At 48.3% G+C, this 27,173-nt stretch overlaps 1 protein-coding gene across 1 annotated transcript; it reads left to right on the forward strand.

Annotated features, from left to right (window-relative positions):
* Positions 1 to 378: 378 nt before the first annotated feature.
* Positions 379 to 27,169, forward strand: chd6 (chromodomain helicase DNA binding protein 6; the record flags this gene model as incomplete). Its single annotated transcript, XM_019860458.1, has 45 exons — positions 379 to 792; positions 1,195 to 1,393; positions 1,811 to 1,934; positions 2,009 to 2,159; positions 2,227 to 2,376; positions 5,374 to 5,439; positions 5,546 to 5,610; positions 5,726 to 5,843; positions 6,630 to 6,716; positions 6,784 to 6,921; positions 7,717 to 7,838; positions 8,314 to 8,557; positions 8,816 to 8,992; positions 9,207 to 9,350; positions 9,537 to 9,635; positions 9,722 to 9,878; positions 10,180 to 10,390; positions 10,918 to 11,113; positions 11,185 to 11,349; positions 11,553 to 11,732; positions 12,442 to 12,552; positions 12,633 to 12,835; positions 13,055 to 13,135; positions 13,366 to 13,490; positions 13,575 to 13,734; positions 14,391 to 14,480; positions 14,617 to 14,720; positions 14,791 to 14,920; positions 15,350 to 15,425; positions 15,498 to 15,558; positions 16,216 to 16,612; positions 16,782 to 16,990; positions 17,160 to 17,257; positions 17,335 to 17,559; positions 18,078 to 18,551; positions 18,652 to 18,885; positions 19,405 to 19,645; positions 20,588 to 21,247; positions 21,577 to 21,725; positions 22,223 to 22,513; positions 23,381 to 23,881; positions 25,455 to 25,688; positions 26,284 to 26,424; positions 26,625 to 26,729; positions 26,807 to 27,169. Coding segments are annotated over exons 1-45 (8,649 nt in total), but the record flags the coding sequence as incomplete, so codon positions are not given.
* Positions 27,170 to 27,173: the final 4 nt, after the last annotated feature.

Raw genomic sequence — 27,173 nt, forward strand, 5'->3', positions numbered from 1 at the left:
ATGACGTGACTTTCAACATCAACAAAAAAGAGATTGACAGGAGATGCACAGCTCTCTTTGTCATACGACTATTGAGATCAAGCAAAGAGACACTGGTGCCCAATTTCCCTCACAACACAAGTTGAAACATCAAGGAAAGCGACACATAGGGTAGCATAGGTTGAGTGGAGTTGTCAATCATCTGAGGTACCTCATGGACTCAAAATGTCATAACGGTTACATTTTCGGTTATTGTCACAGTATGGACAGCGTGGAACTCATCTCAATTTGGACACAGCTCTACCTGTAGACTCCCAACATCCGAGATAACACGAGTTGCATGATGAATGGAAGTCCAGATTTTAGGGTGGTGACCGCCATGCTGATGGCATGTGAAATGATTTGTTTGTTGTTCTTCAGATGTTGGGTGGCCTCCTGAAGCACGCGTCGCCGTCTTCGGGCTCATCAGCTTCGTCGGCGTCGCCGGAGCAGAACAGCGACGTGCAGACTTCGCTGTCCGCCATCCCCAGGGGCCACCTTCTGGTGGGCTCCAAAGACCAGCTCCGACTTTTGGCCCCTGTGGGCGGCCTGTCCAACCACTGCAAGGCCCCCGCTCTGGTGGTGGCGGCGGCGGCTCCACGGCCCCCCTCCTCCCTAAGTGAGGAGGACGATGGTGGTGGCGGTGGCAGCAGGGTGAGGAAGAAACGTAAGAAGAAGGACAAACGAGAACGGGAGGAGGGCGGAGACCACGCCTCGGTTAAGAAGCGCAAGCAGGCCAAGGAGGCGCCTGTCACCACCGTACTTCCCAATAAGGTCATCATACTTTGATTGCACTTTCAAATCACTTCATTTATATTCACTTTTACAGAAGGCTTGCTATTTTTTTTCGATTCGTGCTTAAATTTAATGTCATTTTGATTGGTTTTCCTTTTTCTTATTTTCCTTTGACTGTTTATGATTTTAAATACCCGCATTTCTTGAGAATAACGTGCTCACGTTCAAAATGGAGGGGGGCGTATCATACACTAGCACAGGCAAAATTGAGAAAAGTTGTCACATTGTATCGATTTTTATGGGTACCTGGGGGGTTGTGAATAAGGTGTACTTTCATTCTAAAATGCTCTTTTTTTTTACATTTAGACAAAAGATATTGTTTTGAATTTTAGTTTTCATCATTTTATCAGTTTTCATAAACAACTGCTGTTTCTCAAGCAGAGGACGGAGCGCAGGAGCAAGGGGAGGGCGGATGCCGCCCCAGACGCTCAAACTGAGCTCAAGCAGGCCACCAGGCGGAAAAATACCTGTGCCCCCAACGCCCCCATGCCCGTTCCTTCAGAGGTGCCCGTTAAGGTGCCCGGAAAACGAGGGAGGAAGCCCAAGATCAAAATCCTGCCTCCTCTTCCACCTCATCAAGGTGTGTGTGTGTGTGTGTGTGTGTGTGTGTGTGTGTGTGTGTTTTGAAGAAAAAACAAAAGTACACAGTATGCAAGTCGAAAAGTCCCTTAATAAAATATAGTCAGAAATGCATTGTAAGAAATAGAATCCATAAAATAGTCCAAAAAAATACTAGCATCAGAACTACACTACTAAAAATTGAACAAAAAAAAAATCCACTGCGGAAACTGCATTGAAATACTATAAAAATACTCTACAGTAAATTGAAAAAAATATGTACTGTAAGAAATGCACTGAATAATTAGTGCAAGAACAAATAGTCGGCAGTACTTTAAAAATTACACTCATCGCCATTGCAACAACATCAACATAATATGCTGTCGTCGGATTTTGCTCTGAAGTTGTGTTATGTCGTACTGCTTTCCTGTCCCAATAGCCACACCACCTCCTGCCTCAGCCCTGCCTGTCAGGCCGCAAGCCTCGCTCCCCAAGAACCACAACCAAGCCGCCCTCAACCCCGGCCTCAACTCGGTGCCCAAGCAGAGGGGCCGCAAACCCAGGTAAGGCCAATGGAGCGAAGAAAGCGCTGGTGGGGGATATAATGCCAACCTGACCGTGCTTCCTTCTTCCCCAGAGATCCTGGCGCCGCCCCGGTGGAGAGGAAGAAAAAGGCCAAGAGGAGAAAGCAGACGATGGCGCTCCCCGATGGGGCAGAGAGCGACGACACCACCTCATTGTCCGTCAACACGGGCGGAGAGGACAGCCAGGACCCCCTGGACAACACGGTGAGCCCGGCTTCCTGGCTCCCCAGTCACATCCAATGGAAAAACAGTCAACTTCTCTTGCCTTTAGAAGCGGCGCTCGGGCCGTCAAGTGAAACGCAGGAAGTACAACGAGGATTTGGACCTGAAGGTGGTGGACGACGATGGGGAGACCATCGCTGTTCTTGGAGCGGGACGCATCGCGGCGCTCAATGCTACGGCGCTGGCCTGGCAAGCCGAGGTACGGCAAAGGAAAACTCTTCCCGCTGGATTTGAATTGAAAAAAACAAAACAAAACAAAAAAACCCACAACAGAAAACATGAAAAAGACATTTGCATTAAAAAAAACAAAAAACCCAAAACACTTTTAAGGGCGGTTGGACAGTGGTTGACTGGTTAGCTGCCCTCACAGTACAGAGGTCACGGGTTTATATTCCGGGTCTTCATGTATGGAGTTTGCATGTTCGCCTCGTGTCTGTGTGAGTTTTTGTCCAAGTACTCCGATTTCCTTCCACGTTCCAAAAACATGCATGGAAGGTTAAATGAACGCTCTCTATTGTTCCGAGGTGTTATTGTGAGTGTGAGTGGTTGTTCGTCTCTTTGTGCCCTGCAATTGGCTGGCAAACCGGTCAGGGTGTCCCCAGCCTCCTGCCCGAAGACGGCTGGGATAGGCTCCTGCACCCACCGCGACCCTTGTGAGGATAAGCGGATCGAAAATGGATGGATGGATATTATTCTAACATTGCATGGTACAATATTGTGTTAAATATTGCCCACTCCGTATCCATCGCAGCCCTGTTATACTAAAAGGGAATTCTACCATCCGCGGCCCCTTCCCAAGGTTTCTTATTTTTCCTCAGTTGGGATTTTTTTTTGTTGTTGTTCCTTGTCTCTCTGGACATTTAATATTTGTCAACTGTGGACTAAATTTGACCTGATGTGCACAGCTCGCTCAATCGATGATGTCGCAATGCATCCCCGCTCATACAAAATTGGGCCTCTCCATTGAGGATCAGGCCTTAGACACCGTTGGTTATCTGCATTTAGGGAGCGGCTGCACTTTCTGATAGACATCATTAACAAGGCAGACAGAAAGTGGATAGGTTCAAACATTTTTTTTTTTGGAATGAAACAAGTGTTTTAACTACAGTTGTTCTTTTTTAGACATTTTAACAGCATGGATGTTGGATAAATTGAACAAGGCTCATTACTTTTTGACTGCCACTTGTATATTAAAAGCATTGTGATGACCAAATTCTAAATCCTCGAATCTGTTATTTTGCAGATACTTATTGGAGTTGTATGCTATTTGACTGGGCGGGCACGTTGTTACAATTTCTTAAAAGAAAAAAAAAATCCACACAAATACTTTTGTAAATATAATTTACAAAACACTCAGTTGATATCCAGGAAGCACGAGATGAATTTCTCTCACACTAACCTATCACAGTGCATAATAATCTGCATTGATTCATCTCTCTTCACTTCCCCACTGGTTTCCCCAAATGCATTTTCTTTTGTTTTTGTCCTTTTAAAGTGCAGTTTTTGCTGGCAGATGAAAATGCAGCGCTCTAAAATACTAATGAAAGAGGAAGGCTTGGACTCTCAATACCAGAGAGACCCAAACACTGACTGTGAATTCATTGCCACAATTATGTGGATAGATATGGAGCGTGTGGTTGTTGGAGAGAAGAAAAAGTTGTTCCGAATTGCTTGCTCATGTCGACGGAAATTAATCGATGTTGTGTGTTTGTGTGTTTGAGGGAGAATGTTCATGTACACAGTCGTTAAAAGTGCATGAATTGACTGGCGATAGTGAATGTGGTGTTGCCAGAGTGAGCTTGAAAAAGTAACTTGGTTACTTTACTGATTACTTCGTTGAAAGAAATAACAGTTTACAAGTTACTTTTTTACATTCATCAGATGCTCACAACCCCACTTAAAATAAAACCTTATGGGAAGTGTATATTTAACAGTAATGTAAACAGTATTAACAGTATTAAAAAATAAAATCAAGACAGCATTTTTTTGATTTGACATAATTGCTTTATATAAAAATGAGTCTTTCTGTATTTCACACATACTGTATATAGTGTACTTCAGTGGTCCTCAACTAGAAATGCTGTAGGTCCACTTTTTTTTTTGGTGGGGGATATAATGCCAACCTGACCGTGCTTCCTTCTTCCCCAGAGATCCTGGCGCCGCCCCGGTGGAGAGGAAGAAAAAGGCCAAGAGGAGAAAGCAGACGATGGCGCTCCCCGATGGGGCAGAGAGCGACGACACCACCTCATTGTCCGTCAACACGGGCGGAGAGGACAGCCAGGACCCCCTGGACAACACGGTGAGCCCGGCTTCCTGGCTCCCCAGTCACATCCAATGGAAAAACAGTCAACTTCTCTTGCCTTTAGAAGCGGCGCTCGGGCCGTCAAGTGAAACGCAGGAAGTACAACGAGGATTTGGACCTGAAGGTGGTGGACGACGATGGGGAGACCATCGCTGTTCTTGGAGCGGGACGCATCGCGGCGCTCAATGCTACGGCGCTGGCCTGGCAAGCCGAGGTACGGCAAAGGAAAACTCTTCCCGCTGGATTTGAATTGAAAAAAACAAAACAAAACAAAAAAACCCACAAAACAAAAAAACCCACCACAGAAAACATGAAAAAGACATTTGCATGAAAAAAACAAAAAACCCAAAACACTTTTAAGGGCGGTTGGACAGTGGTTGACTGGTTAGCTGCCCTCACAGTACAGAGGTCACGGGTTTGATTCCGGGTCTTCATGTATGGAGTTTGCATGTTCACCTCGTGTCTGTGTGAGTTTTTGTCCGAGTACTCCGATTTCCTTCCACGTTCCAAAAACATGCATGGAAGGTTAAATGAACGCTCTCTATTGTTCCGAGGTGTTATTGTGAGTGTGAGTGGTTGTTCGTCTCTTTGTGCCCTGCAATTGGCTGGCAAACCAGTTCTGAGTGTACCCCGCCTCTGCCCGAAGACAGCTGGGATAGGCTCCAGCCCGCCCGCGACCCGTGTGAGGATAAGCGGATCGGATAATGCATGGATGGAAGCGTCATTTTAGGGAAAATGTATCGATTTGTATTTATCCTTTAAAATTTTTTGGGTTTGGTTTCGATAGAAAGAAAAAACAAAAAGTTTGGTGGTATTTTGTCAGGGTAAACAATCAACAAAATTGATGACATACAATACTCACATACAAGCAAAACTTCGACGTCTTCTCCACAGGAGCCGCCCGAGGACGAGGCCAACATCATCGAGAAAATCCTGTCGGTCCGACCAGTCAAGAAGGAGGTAAGCTGCATTTAGTTTGATGTGTTTTTCTCCTCTTCTTTGTCTTCTTCTTCTTCTCATCATTATTATTATTATTATCACCATCGACCTTGGGCCTCCTCCGCAGACATCGTCTTCATCAGAGGAGCAAGCCGAGGAGACGGAAGAGTTTTACGTTAAGTACCGAAACTTGTGAGTCAAATTTGCAGATATAAATGTGTGTGTGTGTGTGTGTGTGTTTGTGCGTCTGCGTGCGTGTGTTTTTAGTCGTTCATCACCACGTTGGTTCTTTTGCCTTGTGTCCCAGCTCCTACCTGCACTGCAAATGGGCTACGCTTGGCGAACTGGAAAAAGATCCCAGAATTCACCAGAAGATCAAGCGCTTCAGGACCAAGCGGGCGCAGATGAAACACCTCTTCAGCGAGGTAACAGCCAGCATCACTGCATCCCCCTGGATTCAGTTTGAAAACTCAGCCACTGAAGACAGTTTGACATGTTATTTGGAAGCCATGTCGAGCCACAAAAATGTCTCGAGAGACACAGGACGTCGACCATTTTGGTTAGATTGAAGCAACAATTTTAGGCTCATTTTGGCTTTTTCCACTGATAGATAGTTTATAAAGGAGTCTTGATAATCTTACGCTTTCTATTTTAAAAAATGCACACCCTGAAGCCAAACTGACTACAAAAAAGCCTTACGAAGTGATGCCTGAAAAGAGGAGTCAGCTATCTTGCTTTGAATTGGCCATGTAATGATGTTTTGGAGTGTTCTTCGGAGACAAACATCTCCTTTTTTTTTTTTTTTGAAAATTCGCCCGCCAAAGCCACTTTCACTTAGCAATAGGAACGTGAACAGACTTGTCAGTTGCAAGAAGGCCCACAAAACAGTCTCAGGAAGCTATCAGCCATTTTGCTGTGAAGCTGAAATTATTTGCTCATTTTGGCCCTTTTCTGCAGTCCTTCAAAAATTTTCCAAAATTTAGCCCCCAAAACCACTTTTATGTAAGCACATAAACAAGCCTTGGCCTCAAAATTTTAAATTTGATGGACACGTTGAAACAAAAGTATATACTCCAAAAAAAGCCTTTAAGATGCCAAGTCCCGAAAGACACACGAAGGTTGCCATTTTGCCCTGAATCAGTCGTTTTAGTGTGATTTCGGTCATTTGCTGTGGTCCCTCGATCTTCTTGTTTTTTTTAACCCTCTTACAGCCTGACGAAGATTTATTTAATCCCGACTACGTGGAGGTGGACAGGGTGTTGGAGGTGGCCGTTACCACGGACACGGAGACTGGAGAGGTTGGTGACGCAACAAAGAAACACGCACACATGCGTGCGCATATGCTGCATTTGTTTGTGTGTTCAGGAGGTGACGCACTACCTGGTGAAGTGGTGCAGCTTGTCTTACGAGGAGGCCACATGGGAACTCCAGGAGGACTTGGACCCGGAGAAAATCAAAGAGTTTGAGGAGATTCAAAAGCTGCCGCCAGACCTGCGGCATGTGGTGAGGCGACCTTCTTGAACCTTCTACTATGTGGGGGAACATTAAATGACTGATCAAAAAGGTTTTGAGCCAAAGTGAAACATTTTTGTACCAAAATGCAACTTTTTATGGTCGACCTTTGCATTTTTTTCATTTGTGCACAAATATTGCACTTGAGTGTGTCCTTAGCAATTGTCCATTTGTAATGTTGATCATAGCAAAATCTGTTTTTTTTTTTTTTCTTCTGTGTGTGTCTGTGGTAAATATGGTGTCTGAATGTTTAGGTCATTTAAATTAAACTTTCAATGATAGACTTGATGTGAGCAAATGCAGTCTTTTAATTGAATTTCTTTGGGAAACTGTGATTTTCTTGGACAAGTCCATCACTTTTGTGCCAACACTATACCATTTTTGAAGGCAATGTACAGTCAAGAGCAACGAATTGGCACCAAGCCCCAACGCACCTTCAAAGTTTTTAATTGACAGAAGATGCCATGAGATGACGGCAAAGTAGTGCAGTGGCCTGTCTAAATGAAGCTTCTTCCCGTACTTCAACACACGGTCGGCCTTTGGCACAAAGAAGCCCCAAAATGGTGCCAAACAGTACTTTCATTCTAGACTCGTCTTTGGCCTGAGCACTTAGACAGCCAGCGAATAAATGAATTTTTAGCAAATGACGGATGAGAGGTTTGGAAAGGGGAAAAAAACCCATCTGCAAACATGTAAATTCACAAGTTGTGAATAGCAAACGTGCAGTGAACATTGTGTAATATTTTAATGCTGAACGACAAGTGTGCGTTTTGTCTTTGTGCTCAGGAGCGTCCTCCCCCGGACAAGTGGCAGAAGTTGGAGCGCTCACGAGATTACCGCAATGGAAACCAGCTGAGAGAGTACCAGCTGGAGGGCATGAATTGGTTGCTCTTCAACTGGTACAACAGGTGAACACGCATTCACGCACACAAACACAAGCACTGTTACGCACAGTCACACCTGCACGGCGAGTCACAAAAACACACATCAATTCAGACAGATGCTCGCACAAGCACAGACAGACGGACAGACTCACACCCGCACAGATACACATTGACAGATGCACACACATGAACACTGTTTTCACACCTGCACACGCATAAAGACTGACACACACACGGATCCACATGCACACACGCACATAAGGAGACACAGACACATTAACACAGTCACATACACACACAGACACAGTATCACAGACACACGTATGCACACAGAATCATATTCACGCACAAAGAGGCGCAGATGCAGACACACACACGCACACACAGACAAACACGCACACACACACCAGTTACACCCTTACACACACACAGTAGAAGTGAAACACACAGCTTGTAGATGTTTGCTGAGGCGTTCCTCCTCCTCGCCGGCCCGCGGCAGGAAGAACTGCATCCTGGCGGACGAGATGGGCCTGGGCAAGACCATCCAGTCCATCACCTTCCTGTACGAGATGTTCAGCATGGGCATCCGGGGGCCCTTTTTGATCATCGCGCCCCTCTCCACCATCACCAACTGGGAGCGCGAGTTCCGCACATGGACGCGCATGAATGTCATCGTGTACCACGGCTCGCAGATCAGCCGCCAGATGATCCTGCAGTATGAGATGTTTCATCGCGATGCTCAGGTCTCGCCCTTCTTCAAACATAGTTACAATGGGGGTGTGTCCTGCTTGGTTTCACAATTATATGTCAACTCCTCTCTCAGCTCATCAGTAAGACACATTAATCATTTTATGCAGAAGATAAAAAATAGATATATATTTTTGACTGAGTACTGTTGTAACTGTTGAATGTGCTTGTTTTTCCTCCCGGCAGGGCAACACGAACAAAGACGCTCATCAACACGAGCGTGAAGCGAATGTGCTTGTTTTTCCTCCCGGCAGGGCAACACGGCACCAAGTGTGCTGAAGTTCCACGGGCTGATCACCACCTTCGAGATGGTGATGGCCGACTGCCCCGAGCTGAAGAAGCTGCATTGGCGCTGCGTGGTCATCGACGAGGCGCACCGCCTCAAGAACAGGAACTGCAAGCTGCTGGAGGGACTCAAACTCATGAACTTGGTCAGTCCAAAGTTACCGGTTACTCGAATGAAGCCTTCAAATACTCAAGTTGCCGTTCATCAGCGTTTCAGTAATTGGTCGGTCTGAAATAGCTTTAAAAGCGTCACGATATTGGAGGATTTCTCGAAAAGTGGGAGGCCTGGACTTGAGACTGAGTTGCGACTTGTGTGTCACTTCCTTCCTGTCGGTCCCATATTCTGGCCGCTTGGGGTAGGAGCACAAGGTTCTGCTGACGGGAACGCCGTTGCAGAACTCAGTGGAGGAGTTGTTCAGCCTGCTCAACTTCCTGGAGCCGCTGCAGTTCCCCTCGGAGAGCGCCTTCCTTGATGAGTTTGGGGACCTGAAAACCGAGGAGCAGGTACGGCCTTTTATGTCTTTCACTGCCCGGCCAATCAAAAATGATCTTTAGCGTCTATAGCCATCAATGGCACGGAATGTGATCACCGTCTACGATTATGGGGAAAAAAAATTATTTTTGTATATATAAATAAAATTCTCACCCATGTGATCCTTGTATCTTAATCTTACTTTCTTTCCCTCCCAGGTGAAGAAGCTTCAGGCCATCTTGAAGCCCATGATGCTAAGGAGGCTGAAGGATGACGTGGAGAAGAACCTGGCCCCCAAAGAGGAGACCATCATTGAAGTACAACTTTCTCCTGTCGCTTTGTCCCCTCCCCTCCCACTCCAAGAGGTTACAAATTGCCCACGTTTGCCCCCGTCTTTTTGCAGGTGGAGCTGACCAACATGCAGAAGAAGTACTACAGGGCCATCCTGGAGAAGAATTTCTCCTTCCTGTCCAAAGGAGCCAACCAGCACAACATGCCCAACCTCATTAACACGATGATGGAGCTGCGCAAGTGCTGCAACCATCCTTACCTGATCACCGGTGAGGCCTAAAGGCATGATGTGACGAAATGTGACGTACCTCTGTTTATCCTTTAGCAGCTGTCTCGCCATCAAAGATGGCAAAAGATCACGTAATGCAAATCAAAAGAAGACCCGCTTGCGCAATTCTCTGAAGAGGGTTTCAAGTGTGCTTGTTTCAAGTGGTTTGTTTGGCCCTCCTGTTAAAGGTTCCTGTGTGTGTGTGTGTATATGTGTGTATGCATGCTAACATATAGTGGGAAAAGCCATAGACGGCTAGCGGAAATTAGCATCAAGGTTCTGTGACTTTGCTGTCGTGATAGGTGCCGAGGAGAAGATCGTGGAGAGCTTCCGCAAGAGTCATGGGGTGGACACGTGCGACCTGCAGCTGCAGGCCATGATCCAGGCGGCGGGCAAGCTGGTGCTCATTGACAAGCTGCTGCCCAAACTGCTGAGCGGCGGACATAAAGTCCTGGTCTTCTCCCAAATGGTCCGCTGCCTCGACATCCTCGAGGACTACCTCATACAGAGGCGGTGAGTGCGCATGTGCTGCAACCTCATAGTAGCGCTAAGACACTTTCTTACCGGTTACAGTCCTTGGGCGCTCCAAGACAATTTCTTACAGGTTATAGGCGTTGTTTGCTCTAATTCACTGACTGACAGATGACAGTCATTGGTCGCTGTGATGTACAATACAATACATCCTGATTTATATCGCGCTTTCACAACTTATTAACAGGTTAGTAAGTGTACTCAGCAGTCATTGGTCGTTGTATTATATTCACTAACTGGTTGAATTTGTTGGTTGCTCCGATAAGCATCTGATAACTCATTGGTCAATGTATAGCACTTAACAATCGGCATCTTTACATTATGGGCAGTGTAATGCACTTAGTATCGGGTTCCAGTCATTGGTTGGTCTGATTCACTTACAAGCAAGCTCAAGTTCTTGGGTGGTCTCATAAAAGTATGTCCCATGCAACTATAAGAAGGTAGGTGTTGGCCTTTCCAGTCCACTTTTTAACAAAACTTTGTGTCTGTGTGCGTGTACCCGTCCTCAGCTACACGTACGAGCGCATCGACGGGCGCGTCCGCGGGAACCTGCGTCAGGCGGCCATCGACCGCTTCTGCAAGCCGGACTCGGACCGCTTTGTCTTCCTGCTGTGCACGAGGGCGGGCGGTCTGGGCATCAACCTGACGGCCGCCGACACCTGCATCATCTTCGACTCGGACTGGAACCCGCAGAATGACCTGCAGGTAGCCGCGCGACCGACCTTCCTCAAGAAATTCAAAGCAGGCCTTTTGAAAATGCCGTCCCTGCCCGCCAGGCTCAGGCGCGCTGCCACCGCATCGGCCAGAGCAAAGCCGTCAAAGTGTACCGCCTCATCACCAGGAACTCGTATGAACGGGAGATGTTCGACAAGGCCAGCCTCAAGCTGGGCCTGGACAAGGCCGTCCTCCAGGACATCAACCGCAAGGGCGGCCTCAATGGGGTGAGAGGCGCGGCTGGCACGTTATAGGAAACATAACAACAATTATTTTGATTGATTATGGAAATCACGATGAATAAAACCATCATTCATTGACTTCAAAACTTTGTTTGAGACTCGACATGGACCTGATCGGATTGGCAGATATTTTGCCTTTTATTTGTGGTTTTGGCGGGCCTGTAACACGGTTTCGGGTGGCGGCGCAGGTGCAGCAGCTGTCCAAGCTGGAGCTGGAAGACTTGCTGAAGAAGGGCGCCTATGGCGCTCTGATGGACGAAGAGGACGAAGGCTCCAAGTTCTGCGAGGAAGACATTGACCAGATCCTGCAGAGACGCACGCAGACCATCACCATCCAGACTGAGGGCAAAGGGTCCACATTTGCCAAGGTAGGCGGCGACCACAACACCACCTTCAAGTCTTTGGCTGGTCTGATACACTTCTTAACGGCTCTGAGTCATTGGTCGGTCCAGGATTTAGATATTGGCCAATTTTATGCAGTCCCTTGGAGTTTTTGGTTGGTCTAATACAGTTAGTTATAGGCCACCGTTATTGGTCTGTCCCATACACTTGCGACCGGGTCCAACTTGTTGTTTGTTCTAGGTTTGAAGTCGTTGGTCAGTTTAATACAGTCCCTAAGAGATATTGGACTATCTAGTGTACTTATTAACATGTTCAAGTTATTTGCTGGTTTACAATGTAGTTATTGGTCAGTCTTTTTATCGCTGACCATAGCTGTATCGTCGTAGTCGTCGCTGTTTGCATTCCAACATGTACAGTAGGAGACGGAGCAGTGTCATTCACCTATCCATCGATTTTCTGAACCACTTTGTTAGCTTTTAGCTTGGCTGTAGCTCGACTTGGCTGACCCACTTTTGTTTACGTTGCATCTGCCTCCAACCAGGTCTGACAACAGGCCAAAGAGATCACGCTCATCGGTTCATCTGTGTAACTGGGTCCCTCAGTAATTAATGTTGTTGACAAAAGGTTAAAAATATGGAAATTCTGACAATCCGGTCAAACACAGTTACTGACGTGTGGAACTATTTTTCTGTGTTTTGTGCTTTTTTTTTTTTTTTTTTTTAATTCCTCCCCCAGGCCAGCTTTATCTCCTCGGGCAACCGCACCGACATATCTCTGGACGACCCCAACTTCTGGCAGAAATGGGCCAAGATCGCCGAAGTGGAGATTGACTCCAAATCGGAGAAGGTACGAAAATGACGAGCAGCCTGAGTTCCGTCCGCGCTAAGCATGTTCTTTCTGCCGCTACATGGCGGCCGTGTGCGCAGGAGTCGCTGGTGATCGACACGCCCCGTGTTCGCAAGCAGACGCGACACTACAACTCCTTCGAGGACGATGAGCTGATGGAGTTCTCGGAGCTGGACAGCGACTCGGAGGAGAAGCCGTGCCGCACCCGACGCCTGGGAGAGCGCACTCGCCGCTACCTGCGCGCCGAGTGCTTCCGCGTGGAGAAGAACCTGCTCATCTTTGGGTACAATTACATCTTTGTTATCTGTTAGGGCTGCACGTAGGCATGGGCCCATTGCTCGTTTGATGCTATACCGTGACAAGATTGAGTTGAGTAGTTATTCACGGAGGGCGGAAGGGTCCAGGAGAAATCACGATGATCAGGTCGAAGTAATACATTTTGCTGTAAGAAAAAGGAATGTATTGAAGATTGCTGAGTCTTTGATCTTGGCGGTGCGTGCAGGTGGGGCCGCTGGAAGGACATCCTCAACCATGGTCGCTTCAAGTGGCACCTGACCGAGAGAGACATGGAGGCCATTTGCAGGTCAGCCACAGACTTGACATCACTGATGGATGGATGATAAACGGATTAGGAATAGCGATATGGGTGGATGGATACTGGGACAGATCAATTGACGTGATTTTTTTTTTTTTTTTTTTTTGGAAATGTGACTTTTTATGTCAGTAGATTGTTGAAAAACAGATGTGTTTATAGGGGGAGCCTGGATGGATTTGAGTGGGCACATGTGGGTTACATGTCTTTTTTTCCTTCAGGGCTTTGCTGGTTTATTGCCTGAAGCACTACAAAGGTGACGATAAGATCAAGAGCTTCATCTGGGACCTGATCTCCCCCAGTAAGGAGGGACAGGACCAGGACCAGGAGCTGCTCAATCACTCCGGTCGGTACCTCAGCCTTTTTAAACTCCCGTCTGTTTCCATCAAACGCACCTTTGATTTACCCCCACCGTGCGTCTGTACCGCAGGTCTGTCCGCTCCGGTTCCTCGCGGACGCAAGGGCAACAAAATCAAGAGTCCATTGAGTGTTCCTGAGCTGAAGAATGCCGACTGGCTGGCCCACTGCAACCCTGAAGTCGTTCTGCAGGACGACAGCTACAAGAAACACCTCAAACAACACTGCAACAAGTTAGTGCAGCCCTATCGCTTACTTTCTTGACCATAAAAAAAAAAAAAAAAAAAAAAGGTGGAAAATTCAGCCCCGAAGTGATTTTTATTAAGGATTGTAAAATTTGGTAGACCTTGCAAATTTGCGTGTTCTTTCTTTTTTTGGGGTGGGCGGCGCCTAACCTCTGTTATTCAATGAAAATATTGTCGATTTGCTTTAATCTTAGATCGAACCAATAAAAGGATTAATAAGAGAGATATAAAATAAAAGAATAGTAGTGTAGTACTTTGGTCCCACAGGGTGTAACATTTTAGTTCTTTTTTTTATGGAAGGTGGTCTTTGAATGTTCTTTAATTTTCGGGTTTGTGATGACATGACAGTTTGTGGTCGCGAATGAATTAGGCTTGTGTGCTAGCTAATAAGATTGATGAGCCCCATGTGAAGGTGGTTTGTTTTGTTGAATAATTTAACTGCCGTGGTTCATGTAAAGTGGGTTCATGAGTGTGTGCATGCTAGATGCATGGTGTTGATGCTTCATGATCCTCTCCGTTTTCAGTACTTTTCCACCATCTTATAGCATCACTTATTTGCAAATTTTCACCTTTTGTGGCTGGATCAGCAGCGTTGACTGCATTGAGCGCTCCTCACCTTGAATTGTGTGTGTGTGTTGGCGTAGGGTTCTGTTGAGGGTGAGGATGTTGTACTACCTGAAGGTGGAGGTTCTGGGTGAAGCAGCCAATCAGGCTCTGGAAGGCACGGCTGCCAGGTACGAGACTCCACATCAGCGGTACTCAATCACTTAACTGCAGTCCCCGCCCCCCTCAACACACGCAGACACACATTATTTAATGTTTTAATGTCAGAGCTCCATGCTGACATCAATATCCATCCCGTAACTCCAGCAAACTGGACGTGTCACTGCCCGACATCGACTACATCGAGATTCCGGCGTCGTGGTGGGACGCAGAGGCGGACAAGTCTCTGCTTGTAGGCGTCCACAAGCACGGTGAGTTCCCTGACATGATATTTGATGCATGAAAAAGACGACATTTTTCAAAAAATGTGCACCTGAACAGGCTACGAGCGCTACAACGCCATGCGCGCCGACGCCGACTTGTGCTTCCTGGAGAGGGTCGGCATGCCCGACGTCACCGCGCTCTCGGCCGAGCAGGGATCAGGAGAGGCGGCCGCAGATGTCACCGACAGGTACCACCATGAGTCAACAAAAAGAAATAAGGGACTTTAAGAATAATCACAAATAAATAAATAGACCCCAACAACAAAAATCAATAACAAAAGACAACGATAGCCAGAACAAAGACTTGTGGGAATGAGTTAGATGCAGACAGACACAGTAGAGACATGACATAAGCAAGAACAACAGCACTAAAAGACCACAAAAAGCAAGAACAAAATACAACAGTAGCAGTAGGGTTGGGCACCAAGTTTCGAGAATTGATTGGAACTAGGACTAACGTTTCTATTCTCCTGGAAACAACCAAAAGTTTGGTCATTTTTATCCAAATCAATTCGAAAAGACAACAAAAAGGAGACAGAAGAGACAAATCGAAGCAGGAGGAAAAGACAAGAATAAAAGTGTGTGTGTGTGTGCGTGTGCGTGCGTATTTTTTGCAGCGTTGCAAAAGCGGAAGACGTCAGCGAGAGCACAAACAGTAAAAGTGAAGGAGATGACCGAGACGACAACAGCAAGGTACATCCTCCTCATCCTCTTCCTTGTATTCGTCTGCTTTGTGACCTTTGCTCGTTTGCGCTCCTCGTTCAGGGAGAGGAGAGCTGCTTGAGCACCGACGCATCCGACAAACCGGACAATGGCGCTGCGTCAGGTCAGTCGCCCCTTTCAAGCATGCCTTACCAAGTGGAGCCGCTTTACACCCAGTGTACTCTATATTTGAAAAGGCACAAGCAAAAAAAAAAAAAAAAAAAAAACAGCCTGCAATTTTCCATGAAAAGCACCAGCAGGAAAAAAAATAGAAAATTATGCTCCATTCAGGTTTGAAAGGCAGTTGAATGGAACAATTATGCACATCTCTGTGTAAATGGCACAGAGAGGAAGATTAAAAAAACAATTTTGCAAGATTGTCATATGAGTTGCACTTACAGGTCTCTGTGTGAAAGGCAATGGCAGCTACAAATCAACCCTTTTGCAAGATCTTGGAAAGGTGCTGCTCTGTGTGTGAAAGATAGACAGGCAGATACAAACAGCAATTTTGCAGGATGCCTGTGTGAAAGGCACAGGAAAATTAAAAGCAAAACTTGAGAGATCCGTGTTGAAATCACTTGCAAATCTCTACCTGAAAGTCACAGGCTGATTAAAAAACAAAGGCTGGCTGGCAAGCAGATGAAAAAACAAAACACTTTTGCAGAATTTCTTTGCATGAAAGGTGTAGGCAGATGGAAAAAGAAATCGCCACTTTTGCAGATCTCCGCATGAAAGTCAGAGCAGCCTAACGGTGACGTCGTATACCTTTGACGCTCCGTAGACTCGCACGTGTCGGCGGCCGACCTGTGCGCCCAGGACGCCACGCTGGTGACAACCACGTTCGGCGCGGGGTCAGGAAGCGGCACGGGCGTGGCGGCCCTGCACGTGGTCCACGCACGTCCCCTTTGGCCCGCCGGCCCGGCACTGACGGCCCGCCTGCGCCGCCTCATCACCGCCTATCAGCGCTTCACGCTGCGCCGCGAGCCCATTCTGCGCCCCGATTTCCTGCTTCACGACAGCCTGGCGGGTCTTGGAGTGGCGGGCGGCGGCGGGACAGGCGCCGCCCCTCTCGGGCACCATGTTGGGGGAGCGCTGGCCTGGCAGCTGGGCGAGGAGTTGAGGCGCTGCACCGCCAGCCATGCCGAATCGGACGCCGTTTTTCTGGAGTGGCAGAGAAGGTGAGAGGATGATTGACACATGACTTTGTCAATGCTTTTGCAGATGTCAAAGTGAATGGCAGAAGCTGATAGAAATGCAGATCTCTGTGTAAAGGGAACCGGCAGTTTTTTTCCCCCTCTGGTCAATGTGCGTGAAAGGCATTCCAACAAGGTATGTGGTGTTTGCCAGATGGAGCCGGCGCGAACAGATGGACTTCTACCGCACGGTGTCGTCCTTTGGCGTGGCCTTCGATCCTGAGAGGAAAGCCTTCGACTGGTCGCAGTTTCGCGTACTGGCGCGACTAGAGCGGAAGACGGATGACAGCCTGGAAAGATACTTCAACTCCTTCGTGAGCATGTGCCGCGCCGCCTGCAAGCTGCCGCCCAGGAAGGAAGAAGGTGACCAATAGCCCCCGTCCTGCACATTTCGTGACACCCCGACTGTAAATCTGAAGACACAACAAAAATGACATCCATTTATAGATTTGAAATACAAGACGTGCTCTGGTCTTTGGTGGTCCTCTTCTCTGTCTGATGTTTAGTTTTTTTCATCTTCTCTGCCGCCCAGGTTTGACAGACACCGCCATTCCGGTGGAGCCTCTGACGGAAGAGCGAGCTGCTCGGACCTTGTACCGCATCGAGCTCCTCCGCAAGATCCGCGAGCAGGTGACTAAACGAATAAGTTGGCAAATCGGTAAGATACCAAGTGAGTTGTCCAACGCGGGCATCATCGTCGCCCTCAGGTCCTCCGCCACCCGCTGCTGTCGGCCCGCCTGCAGCTCTGCCGCCCGTCACTCTACCTCCCTGTGTGGTGGGAGTCGGGAAAGCACGACCGTGACCTCCTGGTGGGGGCGGCGAGACACGGCTTGAGTCGAACCGACTTCTATATACTCAACGACCCGCAGCTCAGCTTCCTTGAGGCCCACCGCAACTACGTGAGGGGACACCACGCCTCGCATCTTCACAGGGTACGGCAACAAAATGGGGCGATGGTTGAACCCCATTCAAATGTTAAAAACAATAACTAGATTCCAAACATGTTCTGGACCAAAATAGTAAAAGAATCATCAAATGATAATCAGTTTATGGACAAACTAAGTCTGTTTCATCTGTTAGGAAAACGTTTCTATTCAGCTGTAGTACGAATACGTTGTCATTGACGGAAATGGAGTAGCTTCTTCAAAAGGGGAGTCGTGCAAACTAATAGCCCTTCCTTGGCGTCAATCAGTAGCTGTCATTTTCAAAAAGAATTCACTTCCTCTCTCTCATGTGATTGTTTATCTGGCTTTATTTCGTCAATGACAAATAAACAATATTTGTTTCATAAAGTGTAATAGGGGAAAAAAATACAATAACTTTCAATGTTAATCCAGTTTTTATTTCATGATTCAATTTATTCTTGAGTGTGTACCACAAGACACCGCTGTATTAGTTTTTTGGGCCCCACATGTTGTGACCAAACCTTCAATGGATCTGGCCTTCTCAGCTGCCGCCCCCCCACTATTGCCTGTACGACGGCCCCCAACCTCCAGAATACCCCCAGCAGCCCTCCCAGCAGGCCGCACCTCCTTCGGCTCCCTCCTCTTCGTCCTCGTCCTCTTCCTCCTCTCACCTCCACGCTCCACCTCCGCCCCCGCTGGATGAAGCGACCTCTCCGGGCCTGGGAATGGTTTCCGCCTCTCGGGGAGACTTCCTGGACTGCCCCCCGCTGGAAGAGAGCCTGGCCGACCTGGACCCCATGTCTGCGGAGGCGCTGAATGGGGGCAAGGCCTCTAAGGACACCCTGAATGGCTTCCCTTTCAACTCGGCGGCCGGCGGTCAGAGCATGCTCAACTCGTATGGCCGACTGGGGGGCGCCGACCTCCGCTCTGAGCTGAGGAGCGACGTGCTGGTGGGCGAGCAGGGATCGTCTGAGGAGACCGGGCTGTTGCCGCCGTCCATGGAGCTGGATCAGCTGCAGGTACTTCAGCTCGCTTCCCTCACCGCACATCACCCAACAAATGGGAAAAGGTGACTCTTTCTCGTCACGTCTGCCAGTACTGAACGTGCATTGTGTGCAGGCGCCCTGGGACGGCGCCGACCACTCCAGCCCCGCTCACCACATGTTCAACGAGTCCGACCCGATCCTGGGTCCGACCGGATTCCTGGAGGAAGAGGACGAGGAGGCTCCACGGGGCGACGGCGGCAGCGGGGACGGAACACTGGAGGAGTGTCTGGGTCTCCCTCCCTCGTCTTCGCCCTCTCACCCCTCGGCCGCAGTCTCTGTGGAATCGTCCAGCTTCATGCTCTTCAAGGTTTGTGCCGCTTACCAGGAGTTACACCGATACCAATATTCAGAAAACCGACATATCAGGATTTGGTTATCAAACACGCAGATTAAATCCCATTTTACTGTTTGGGTCAAAATAATGGGTCAAAAATGTCCACGGAGGAAGCATGGGTGTTAATTTTCGAACCCAACATTGTCCAGTTATGGGTGCCACAGAAGTCCTGTTTTTAAATGTAAAAAATTGAAATAAAAATGTTTACCTGATTCATTGATTCATACAAAAGAATGAATGATTAACAATAATTGTTAGTTGCAGCCCTCGTTTAGTGCTTATGTTGTTGCAGAACAACATATTCTGTGGGTCACGTAAGATCAGTCAAAATGCAATGAAATGGACTGCAGACAATCAGGGGAAGTCTGCTTTGAAATTGTTCGAATTGGTTCACAGATGAGCCACAAAGTCAGCAAATGGTTGTGGGAAAAATCATGCTCCAATGGCAAAGCACGGTGAGAACCTTTGATCATTTGTCTGGTTTTTGATCAGGACATCGCCGTGAGCGAAGAAGCCGGCGTGGACCAAAGCGACCTGGCGGCGAGCCCCCTGCCCCCCTACATTCCCCCACACCCTCCGCTCTCTCCCCCCGATATCACGGGCCACCAGGAGGATGTCAAAAGTCAGAATGTGTGCGGAGGCGGAGACGGCTTCAAGTTTGACGCCAAGGGTCAAGACGTGAGCATGGAAAAAGACGCCATTCTACTTGAGGACCGATGTGATGCGCATGAAGGTATCGGCACGCACAACTGCACAATAGTATCATTCATGGCTACTACATCAAAGTACAAGAGTCCTTCCAGGGAAGAAAAGAATGATGGAAATGTACGGACATAATAACATTTCCTAAAACAGAATTATGGTTTCTAAACCTGGATTATAGTTTCAAACAAGTGCAAGGCTTTCGCAGTCGGGTTTCGAGCCACGCTTAGGTTTGAAACTGCGGTTTGAATCTGAAATTCAGGTTAGGCTTTCAAGCAGAAGTGGCGAATCCAGGTCCAGAAAGTAAAAATCCTACCATGGTTTGACTTAAGTCACAGCTGCTTCTACTCAACCAGCAGGTAAACCAGCTCCCTGAGTAGAAGCACCTGTGGCCAAAGCCAATTGTGACTGAGTTTCTAATTCCTGGAGCTGGATTTGCCAACTCTTTTATGGTTTTTGTTATGGTTTCAAATCAAGTTTTCAGGTTAGGCTTTGAAATTAAGGTTGGAATATCAAATTTGAGTTTAGGTTTGAAATTTGACGGCAGCAAGCCACGCTTAGGGTTTCAAAGCAGGGTTACGGGTTCAAGTTAGGCTTTCAAGCCTAGGTTAGGCAATAAAATTGGGGTTTCAAGCATGCGTACGTGTTTAAAAGTCAGTGTTGGAGTTTAAAAATAGGGCATGAAGGCCGAGTTCCGCTTTTAAATTTGGTTTGAGCAAATCAGGAATTAAGCTTCAGGTTATGGTTTGAAATTTGGATTTCATGAAAAGGATTAGTTTCAATTAAATTTAAGGTTTTCAAACAAGGATTCAAGGTTTCAAATGAGGTTCTCAAGCTTTGGTCAAGAGTTTCAAATTAGTTTTCCAGCACATGTTAAGGTTTCAAGCGAGGTTTAGTGTTTGAAGTCCTTGTCAGAGTTTGACGTTTGGGTGTCAAGCTCGTCTTTCTGATTTTTGTATCTGTGACTTGGCAGCTGTTCTTCCAGGTCTGCGTTTGCCTTTGGACTTGGCACACATTGGCGCCGGCGAGCCCCCGTCGTCAGCACTGAGGGACCCGGAGGACGGCATGGAGGTCCCAAACCAGCTGTGTCCGGACCTCATGTGTCCCATGGAGGAGGTGGACAACTTGATGTTTGCGGAGGAAGAGGAGGAGGACGACGAGGAGCGGACCGGCGTGGCTGAGTTGATGGCCGAGGCTCCCGGAGAGCTTCTCCAAGGCGACGGACATCACGAAGAGCCCGTTAATGACCGGATGGTGGACCACTTCTGTCTTGTGAACGGCACCGCAGCGGACCGCCAGGACGAGCCGGTGGGCCTGCCCTTGGAGGAGAAACCGGATCCCCGGATCAAGACCGAAGACAGAGACCCTGAGGCTAGCTTCGTCAAGTCCGAAGATGTTACCTCCGAATCGGATAAAGCCGATTCCAAATGTGAATCTGTTGAGACGGAGGCCCGCCCCTTTAAACGGGAAATTCTCCGAACCACGGCCGAGGAAACCAAGCCAGACAGTCTGGACTTGAGTGGCGTCAAGATGGAGAGCGGGCGGGACTTTTTGGAGGCCAAGACGGAGCAGGTGGGCCTCACTGTAGAACTCAGTGGTCAGCCCAAGGATGAGGACACATCCTCCTCGCCAGGTAAGCTCCATACTGTATGCATCAGGATCTTTCAAAAGATACAGCCCACACAAGAACAAATTTGGCTTGTACAGTACTCTGTGTGCTCAAAATAGATTTGAGATACTTTCCCTGAAACACTGACTAAGGTTAATTGTGCATTATTTATATTTATGTCAGAAAGGTATTTTTCAAAAGATTTTTAGTTCATAGTTCAGTATAAAGACTCATTTTGACCATCATCTGGGCTGGGAAAATGACGTGTCAGGGTGAAATCATGTGATTGGGCTCTGCCAGCCACCACGCCTGCGTGCCCTTTGCTGAGATGTTGATACTGAGGTGTGTTCCAGTGGCGGCTGTGGAGGACTATTCTGGAAGTCCCGGCTTCACGGCTCCCTTTTCCGTGGGTGAGCCTCCCGAAATCCACGATGCCCGGGAGCCCACCATTGCTCAGCTGCTCCAGGAGAAAGCACTTTACTCCTACTCTGACTGGCCCAAGGTATTCAGCTCGCTTTATTGCGAACATTTGATCATTACATTGCACGACACATCCAGTCTACAAGCTATTGCTCATACAAACATTTATTACTCACAAGATTGGTTGCTCTGAGTCACGAACTGCCCCACTGTCGTGTGGTGTGCCACAGGGCTCCATTCTGGGGCCTTTGCTGTTCTCGCTATATCTGCTCCCATTGGGTTCCATCTTCAGGAAGCAACTTTCAAATTGAGAGTTGCAATTAGCTAGGGTTTGTGTTTCAAGTAAAGATTTTAAAGGAGGGTTTCAAGCCCTTGTTAGTATATCCACTCAGGGTGAACGTTTCCAGAAGCTCAGATTAGGTTTTCAAGGTGGGGTTTTGAGTCAGAGCGAGGCTTTCAAGTTAGAATTTCAAATTCTGCTTTAAAATGAGAGTTTGAGTTTGTGGTGCTATTTCACATTGGGTTAGTGTCTCAAGCTGTGGCCTACGTTCCCAGAAGTTCTTTGTTTGGTCCCGGCAGGACCGCGTGATCATCAATCGTCTGGACAGCATCTGCCACGCCATCCTGAAGGGGAAATGGCCTTCGGCCAGCGACCAGTATGACTTGCCAGCCTCCGTCAGCGCCAACCACTTGGCCCAGCAACACCTCCAGCGGACCGCTTTCATCCCCGGTACCGCCTCCTGCACCACCTCATCCTCCTCTTCTTCTTCCTCCTCGTGCTCGTCCTCCTCTGGCCAGGCCAGGATCCAGCAGGCCAATCCGGGCCTGGCCTTCCCCATCATTCCACCTCCTCTCACCAGGCTGCCCAAGGTGAGCTGAGGCCAGACAGCTTTTCTGCTTTACGTCCTACCTTGTGAGTTTGTGTGTGTGCGCACGGGCAGGCACGGGCACACGAGTCGAATTACTTTGTCAATTAATCGATGAAGTGGCTTTTTCAAAAAACATGTTTTAATTTCCATCCCTTTATTCAGAAACAGTACATTATTTCATATTGAAAGTGAAGAAAATGCAACCAAACAAATTAATTCGGGTTCACTTCCTGGTTTGGTCTGTAACTTATGAAAAAATTGGCCAAAATGTTGGTGATTTATTTTTTCCATCGTAAAAACTGAAACTGCGATTTATTAGCTCGACATAACCAACCTGCTATCATGGAGGACCACAGAAATCTGAAAATATTTACGATTGAGAAGATGACATTCTGAGGATTTCCACAACTTATAAAAGGTCTCTAAACAGTTAATGGCTTATAGAAAAAATATTGAATGGATTAATTGGATAATCGACTAGTTGTTAATGAATCGTTTGTACTGTATCAAATTTTATGTCAGTGAGGGAAACGGCCCCGGGGGCTGCCCTGAATCCAGTCGTGCCTAAAATGTCTGCTTCAAACCAAACTGGCTGACTTCTTGCCTTATGTGGGCCATTGCGTCATGACTCTTCTTGTGGTTCCTCTCGTAAAAGACCCGTCTCCCAAATGTAACGTTTCCAAGTGGAACTGGCTTCAGAGGCAACATTTTGATGACTGTGTGTACCGAATGTCGTGGTGCTTGTCAGTGTTACTGTCTCGTGTTTTAACCAGCCCGTCGTTCTTGTGTGTCTTGTCCACCCTGGCAGTACTCGGGGCGGGGCGGCGGCCGCGGGGCTTGGCGCCTCACTTCCCTCCCTCTCTTACAGGAGAGACTGGTGGCACCCGCCTTCCTCCCCGAACTCAAACGCGCCGCAGGACGGCGCTCCTTTGACTATGAAGCGGCGGCAGTGGCGGCCGCGAAGGCCTTAGCGGGGAAGGCGGTGACAGTGCCGTCTTCAGGCAGGACCCCCGGTGGGGACGCATCGGCCAACCAGCGGGCCGGTGCCCTGTTGATGAACGGTTGGCAGGAGGCGGCCATGGATCTCAGCAAATCGCCGGGCGACTCGGTCGCGTCTGGGTCAGGGGACGCTCCCCGCAAGCCGCCCCCGCCGCCGCCCATTACGGCGCCCCTGGCGGGCTCTCCGGGAATGGACATGGCAGGAATCCTGCAGGCTGGACTCATCCACCCCGTGACTGGACAAATTGTTAACGGGAGTCTGAGGGGAGACGATTGCCTGAGGAGGAGACGGGGCCGAAGGAGAAACGTCGAGGCCCTCTACTCGGAATTCACCAAAGCTCAAGCCATGCACCTCCCTGACACAGCACAGGTAAGTAACTCAGTCTACACTTTGGGTTTGATACAAAACCATAAACCATCCTTCTGCAGTGGATAGAAAACGACTTTGAATGCAACCTGGAACATGTGCAACTCAGTTGAAAAAAACCCCGTCTTTTCGAGAGGGGAGATGGAAATTAAGATGACGCGATTGTTCAGCTGTTCTAGTGGGCTTTTCCTATTATTTTTGTAGTCTCATCTGACAGCACAAGCGGTGGTCCGCAAAGAGCTTCCGCAGCATCAGAGGGATGTCATTGTTCAAAGGTATCAGTCGGGAGAAGGGTACAAAAGAATTTCCAAGGCGTTAAATATACCGTGGAACACGGTCAAGACGGTCATCATCAAGTGGAGAAAATTTGGCACAACCGTGACGTTACCGAGAACTGGACGTCCCTCCAATATTGAGGAAAAGACAAAAAAACTGGTCGAGGAGGCCGCCAGGAGTCCGACAGCAACAGTGAAGGAGCTGCAGGAATTCCTGGCAAGTATTGGATGTTTAGTGCGTGTGACAACACACTCCCGCCTGCTGTATTCAGTCGATACAAAAAGTGTAAGGCCCCTTGTTCAAATGCCAGTTTTTTCTTCTGATTTAAAAAAAAAAAAAAGCTAACTTTTTCCGCCGTTCATGTGACCGACCTATGACCTTAGTTGGAATAAGAAAGCTTTTCAACCACTGAGATTGTGTGGCTGCAAAAGTGCAAAAATTGCTTCATCTGGCAGTCGGTAAACACCTGCCACCATTCAAACTTCAAGTACCTCCGATTAACCCCGAGCAGAGTTCAGATGTTTTCATAGGCTTCTCCAGACTTTTTAAAAATTCTTTCTAGCAGAAGCACTGACCGCTTTTCGGAACGCTTCATATTTCCCTATCCCCAAAACTTGGCATTTGACAGGGGTGTGTCGACTTTTTAAATGCACCGTATGCCTGGCTGTGTGTTGAGGCGGCAAGACGTACTGTCGGCATGATTCGTCTTACAAACAACGCAAAACATCCGAGCTCGTCGACATTTTGCGGAAACACGCATGCCGTGGTCTGATGCAACCAAGGTGGAACTTTTTGATAGATTATCAGTCTGCTTTTATGGATAATGACATAAATTTGACCATATTGACGCTCTCCAAACGATTAAGTGTTCTTCAAAAATAATTGGATATTCACTTAGTTGTTGATTAATTCATTATTTCTTGCACCTCGACTACTTTGAAATATAACTTGGGGCGTTAAGCCTGACTGCAACATCTGTGTTGACCCTAATTTGAAACCCTAATTTGTACCCGACTGAGAGACTCATCCGCAGAAAGACTGAGTGCTGATATCCAAGTCAAAGGTGCGGCATTAAAGTGGGACTTTGAGGGTGTGCGTATTTATGCACCAAGCTTTCCCCTTAGAACATTACTTTCCTTTTTCAAATGAGTTGTACATTAATTGTGAACTATTTATCTTGACCTTATTTCAAGTCAAGTCACCAAACCTGGCATTTTAACTGGGGTGTTTCGACTTTTTTATATCCACCGCGCATCTCCCTGTACAATGTTGTATCCATGAATGTGAAACATCTGTTCAGGGTGGCGTGGAGGCTCTGAGCCAGTCGTCGGTGTCGTCCTCCACGTCGTCTCCGTCTCCCTCGTCCTCGGAGCGTCCGGTGGCACCACCTGCGCCCTCGTCCGCGCCCGCGTCGGCGCCCACGCCGCCCCACCCGGAGGTGGCGGCCATGGAGCGGGAGGTGGCCGCCAGCAAAGGTTTGATGGAGTGGCTGCGGCATAAACCGGGATACAGCTTGGACCTACCTTTTGCTCACGTATGTTATTTTACATTTTTGGATTTGTCTAAGAACCTGTCGTTGCGCACGCAGTACAAGGACGCACCGTACCAGTCTGGAGTGCAACTTGAAGTTCGCAACTATCTTCCGCATATGTCGAAAGTTGTACACCAGCTAGCCGTAAAGTGAAGTGGGAGGACTCAATCAATTTGCCAGGAGTAGAATTGAAAGTACAAAAAATGCTTTTTAATTAGACATTCATTGATTTTGTTGTCTTTGTCAAAGAAAATTATAATAAAAGGAAAAAAATGAAGCACCTAACACAGTGGTAATCATAATAAATAAAGACTGAGAATGAAATTTAATTACCAGAATAATAATCCAGCATATTATTGTCTAAAACGAATGCCTGAAAAAAGGACATTTTAGTGGCTCCAAGAATAAGAAAACAAATGACAATAGTTTTGATTAAAAGACATGAAACTAAATCCCTGGCATTGAAGAAGTTTAAGATGCAGGTTGAGCTGAAATAATGATCATGATAACAAGCATCCATGCTAAAGCTGAACCCTTCAAAGTCACTCTTGAAATGTGATCGAGTTGTGATTTTTATTTATTTTTTTGCCTTTGTCAGGTCGGCGCGGGCGTGTTGCACGGTTTGGTGGAGCGGCCCAAGCAGCGGCGCCATCGCTGCAAAGATCCCACCAAGCTGGACGTCAACTCCTTGACAGGAGAGGAGCGCGTGCCCGTCGTGCACCGCGGCACGGGACGCCGGGTACGTCCACGCCGCATATCCTTTTTTTGGGCCAGTGCCACACTGGAGTGGTGAGCATGATGGCCGCCTCAGACGTGGGAGGGTCAGCAGCTCAAATCCAGGCTCCTCGTTGGTTTCAGTGTGCCCTGACGTGGACTGGCGACCACTCAATTTGTTGTCCTTGTCCTTTTTCTCCCAACTGTCGTTCTATCACCTTGCAGCTGGGTGGTGCTATGGCTCCAGCCATCAAGGAGCTGTCCCGCTGGTTGGACGCCAACTCGGAGTACTTTGTGGCTCCAGACTGGGCGGACGTGGTCAAACATTCCGTGAGTGGCAAACGCTGTTCGGGTCCAGCCCGCGGGCACCGGCGCCGATCCCGTCTGACCAACTCGCGTCCCCGTAGGGCTTCCTCCCGGAGGGCAAGTTCTCCCGCATCCTGACGGAACCGGTCAACAGAGACCCTTCGTCGCGCCGCCGCGGCCGCCGCCCTCGCAGCGAGATGCCCAAGCCCCTCCTGTCGGACGCCTCGGGCCTCCCGGCGCCCATCTTCATGAACGGCACCCTGATGGGCGGCGTCGATTCCATGGTGGCCATGCAGAACCTGCGCGGCGGAATGCCCGGCATCCCCATCTCCGGCATCATGGCGGCGGGTTTCCCTCACGTTTTCCCGGCGGGCGTCGGCGGGACCTCGGCAGAGGACGGCAAGAACGGCTTGAGTATGTTACCCATGATGCTGCACGGCATGCCGCCGCCCCCCCACGGGGCCGGCG

Source organism: Hippocampus comes, unplaced genomic scaffold (genome assembly GCF_001891065.2).
Source record: "Hippocampus comes isolate QL1 unplaced genomic scaffold, H_comes_QL1_v1.1 scaffold106, whole genome shotgun sequence".
Taxonomy (NCBI): domain Eukaryota; kingdom Metazoa; phylum Chordata; class Actinopteri; order Syngnathiformes; family Syngnathidae; genus Hippocampus; species Hippocampus comes.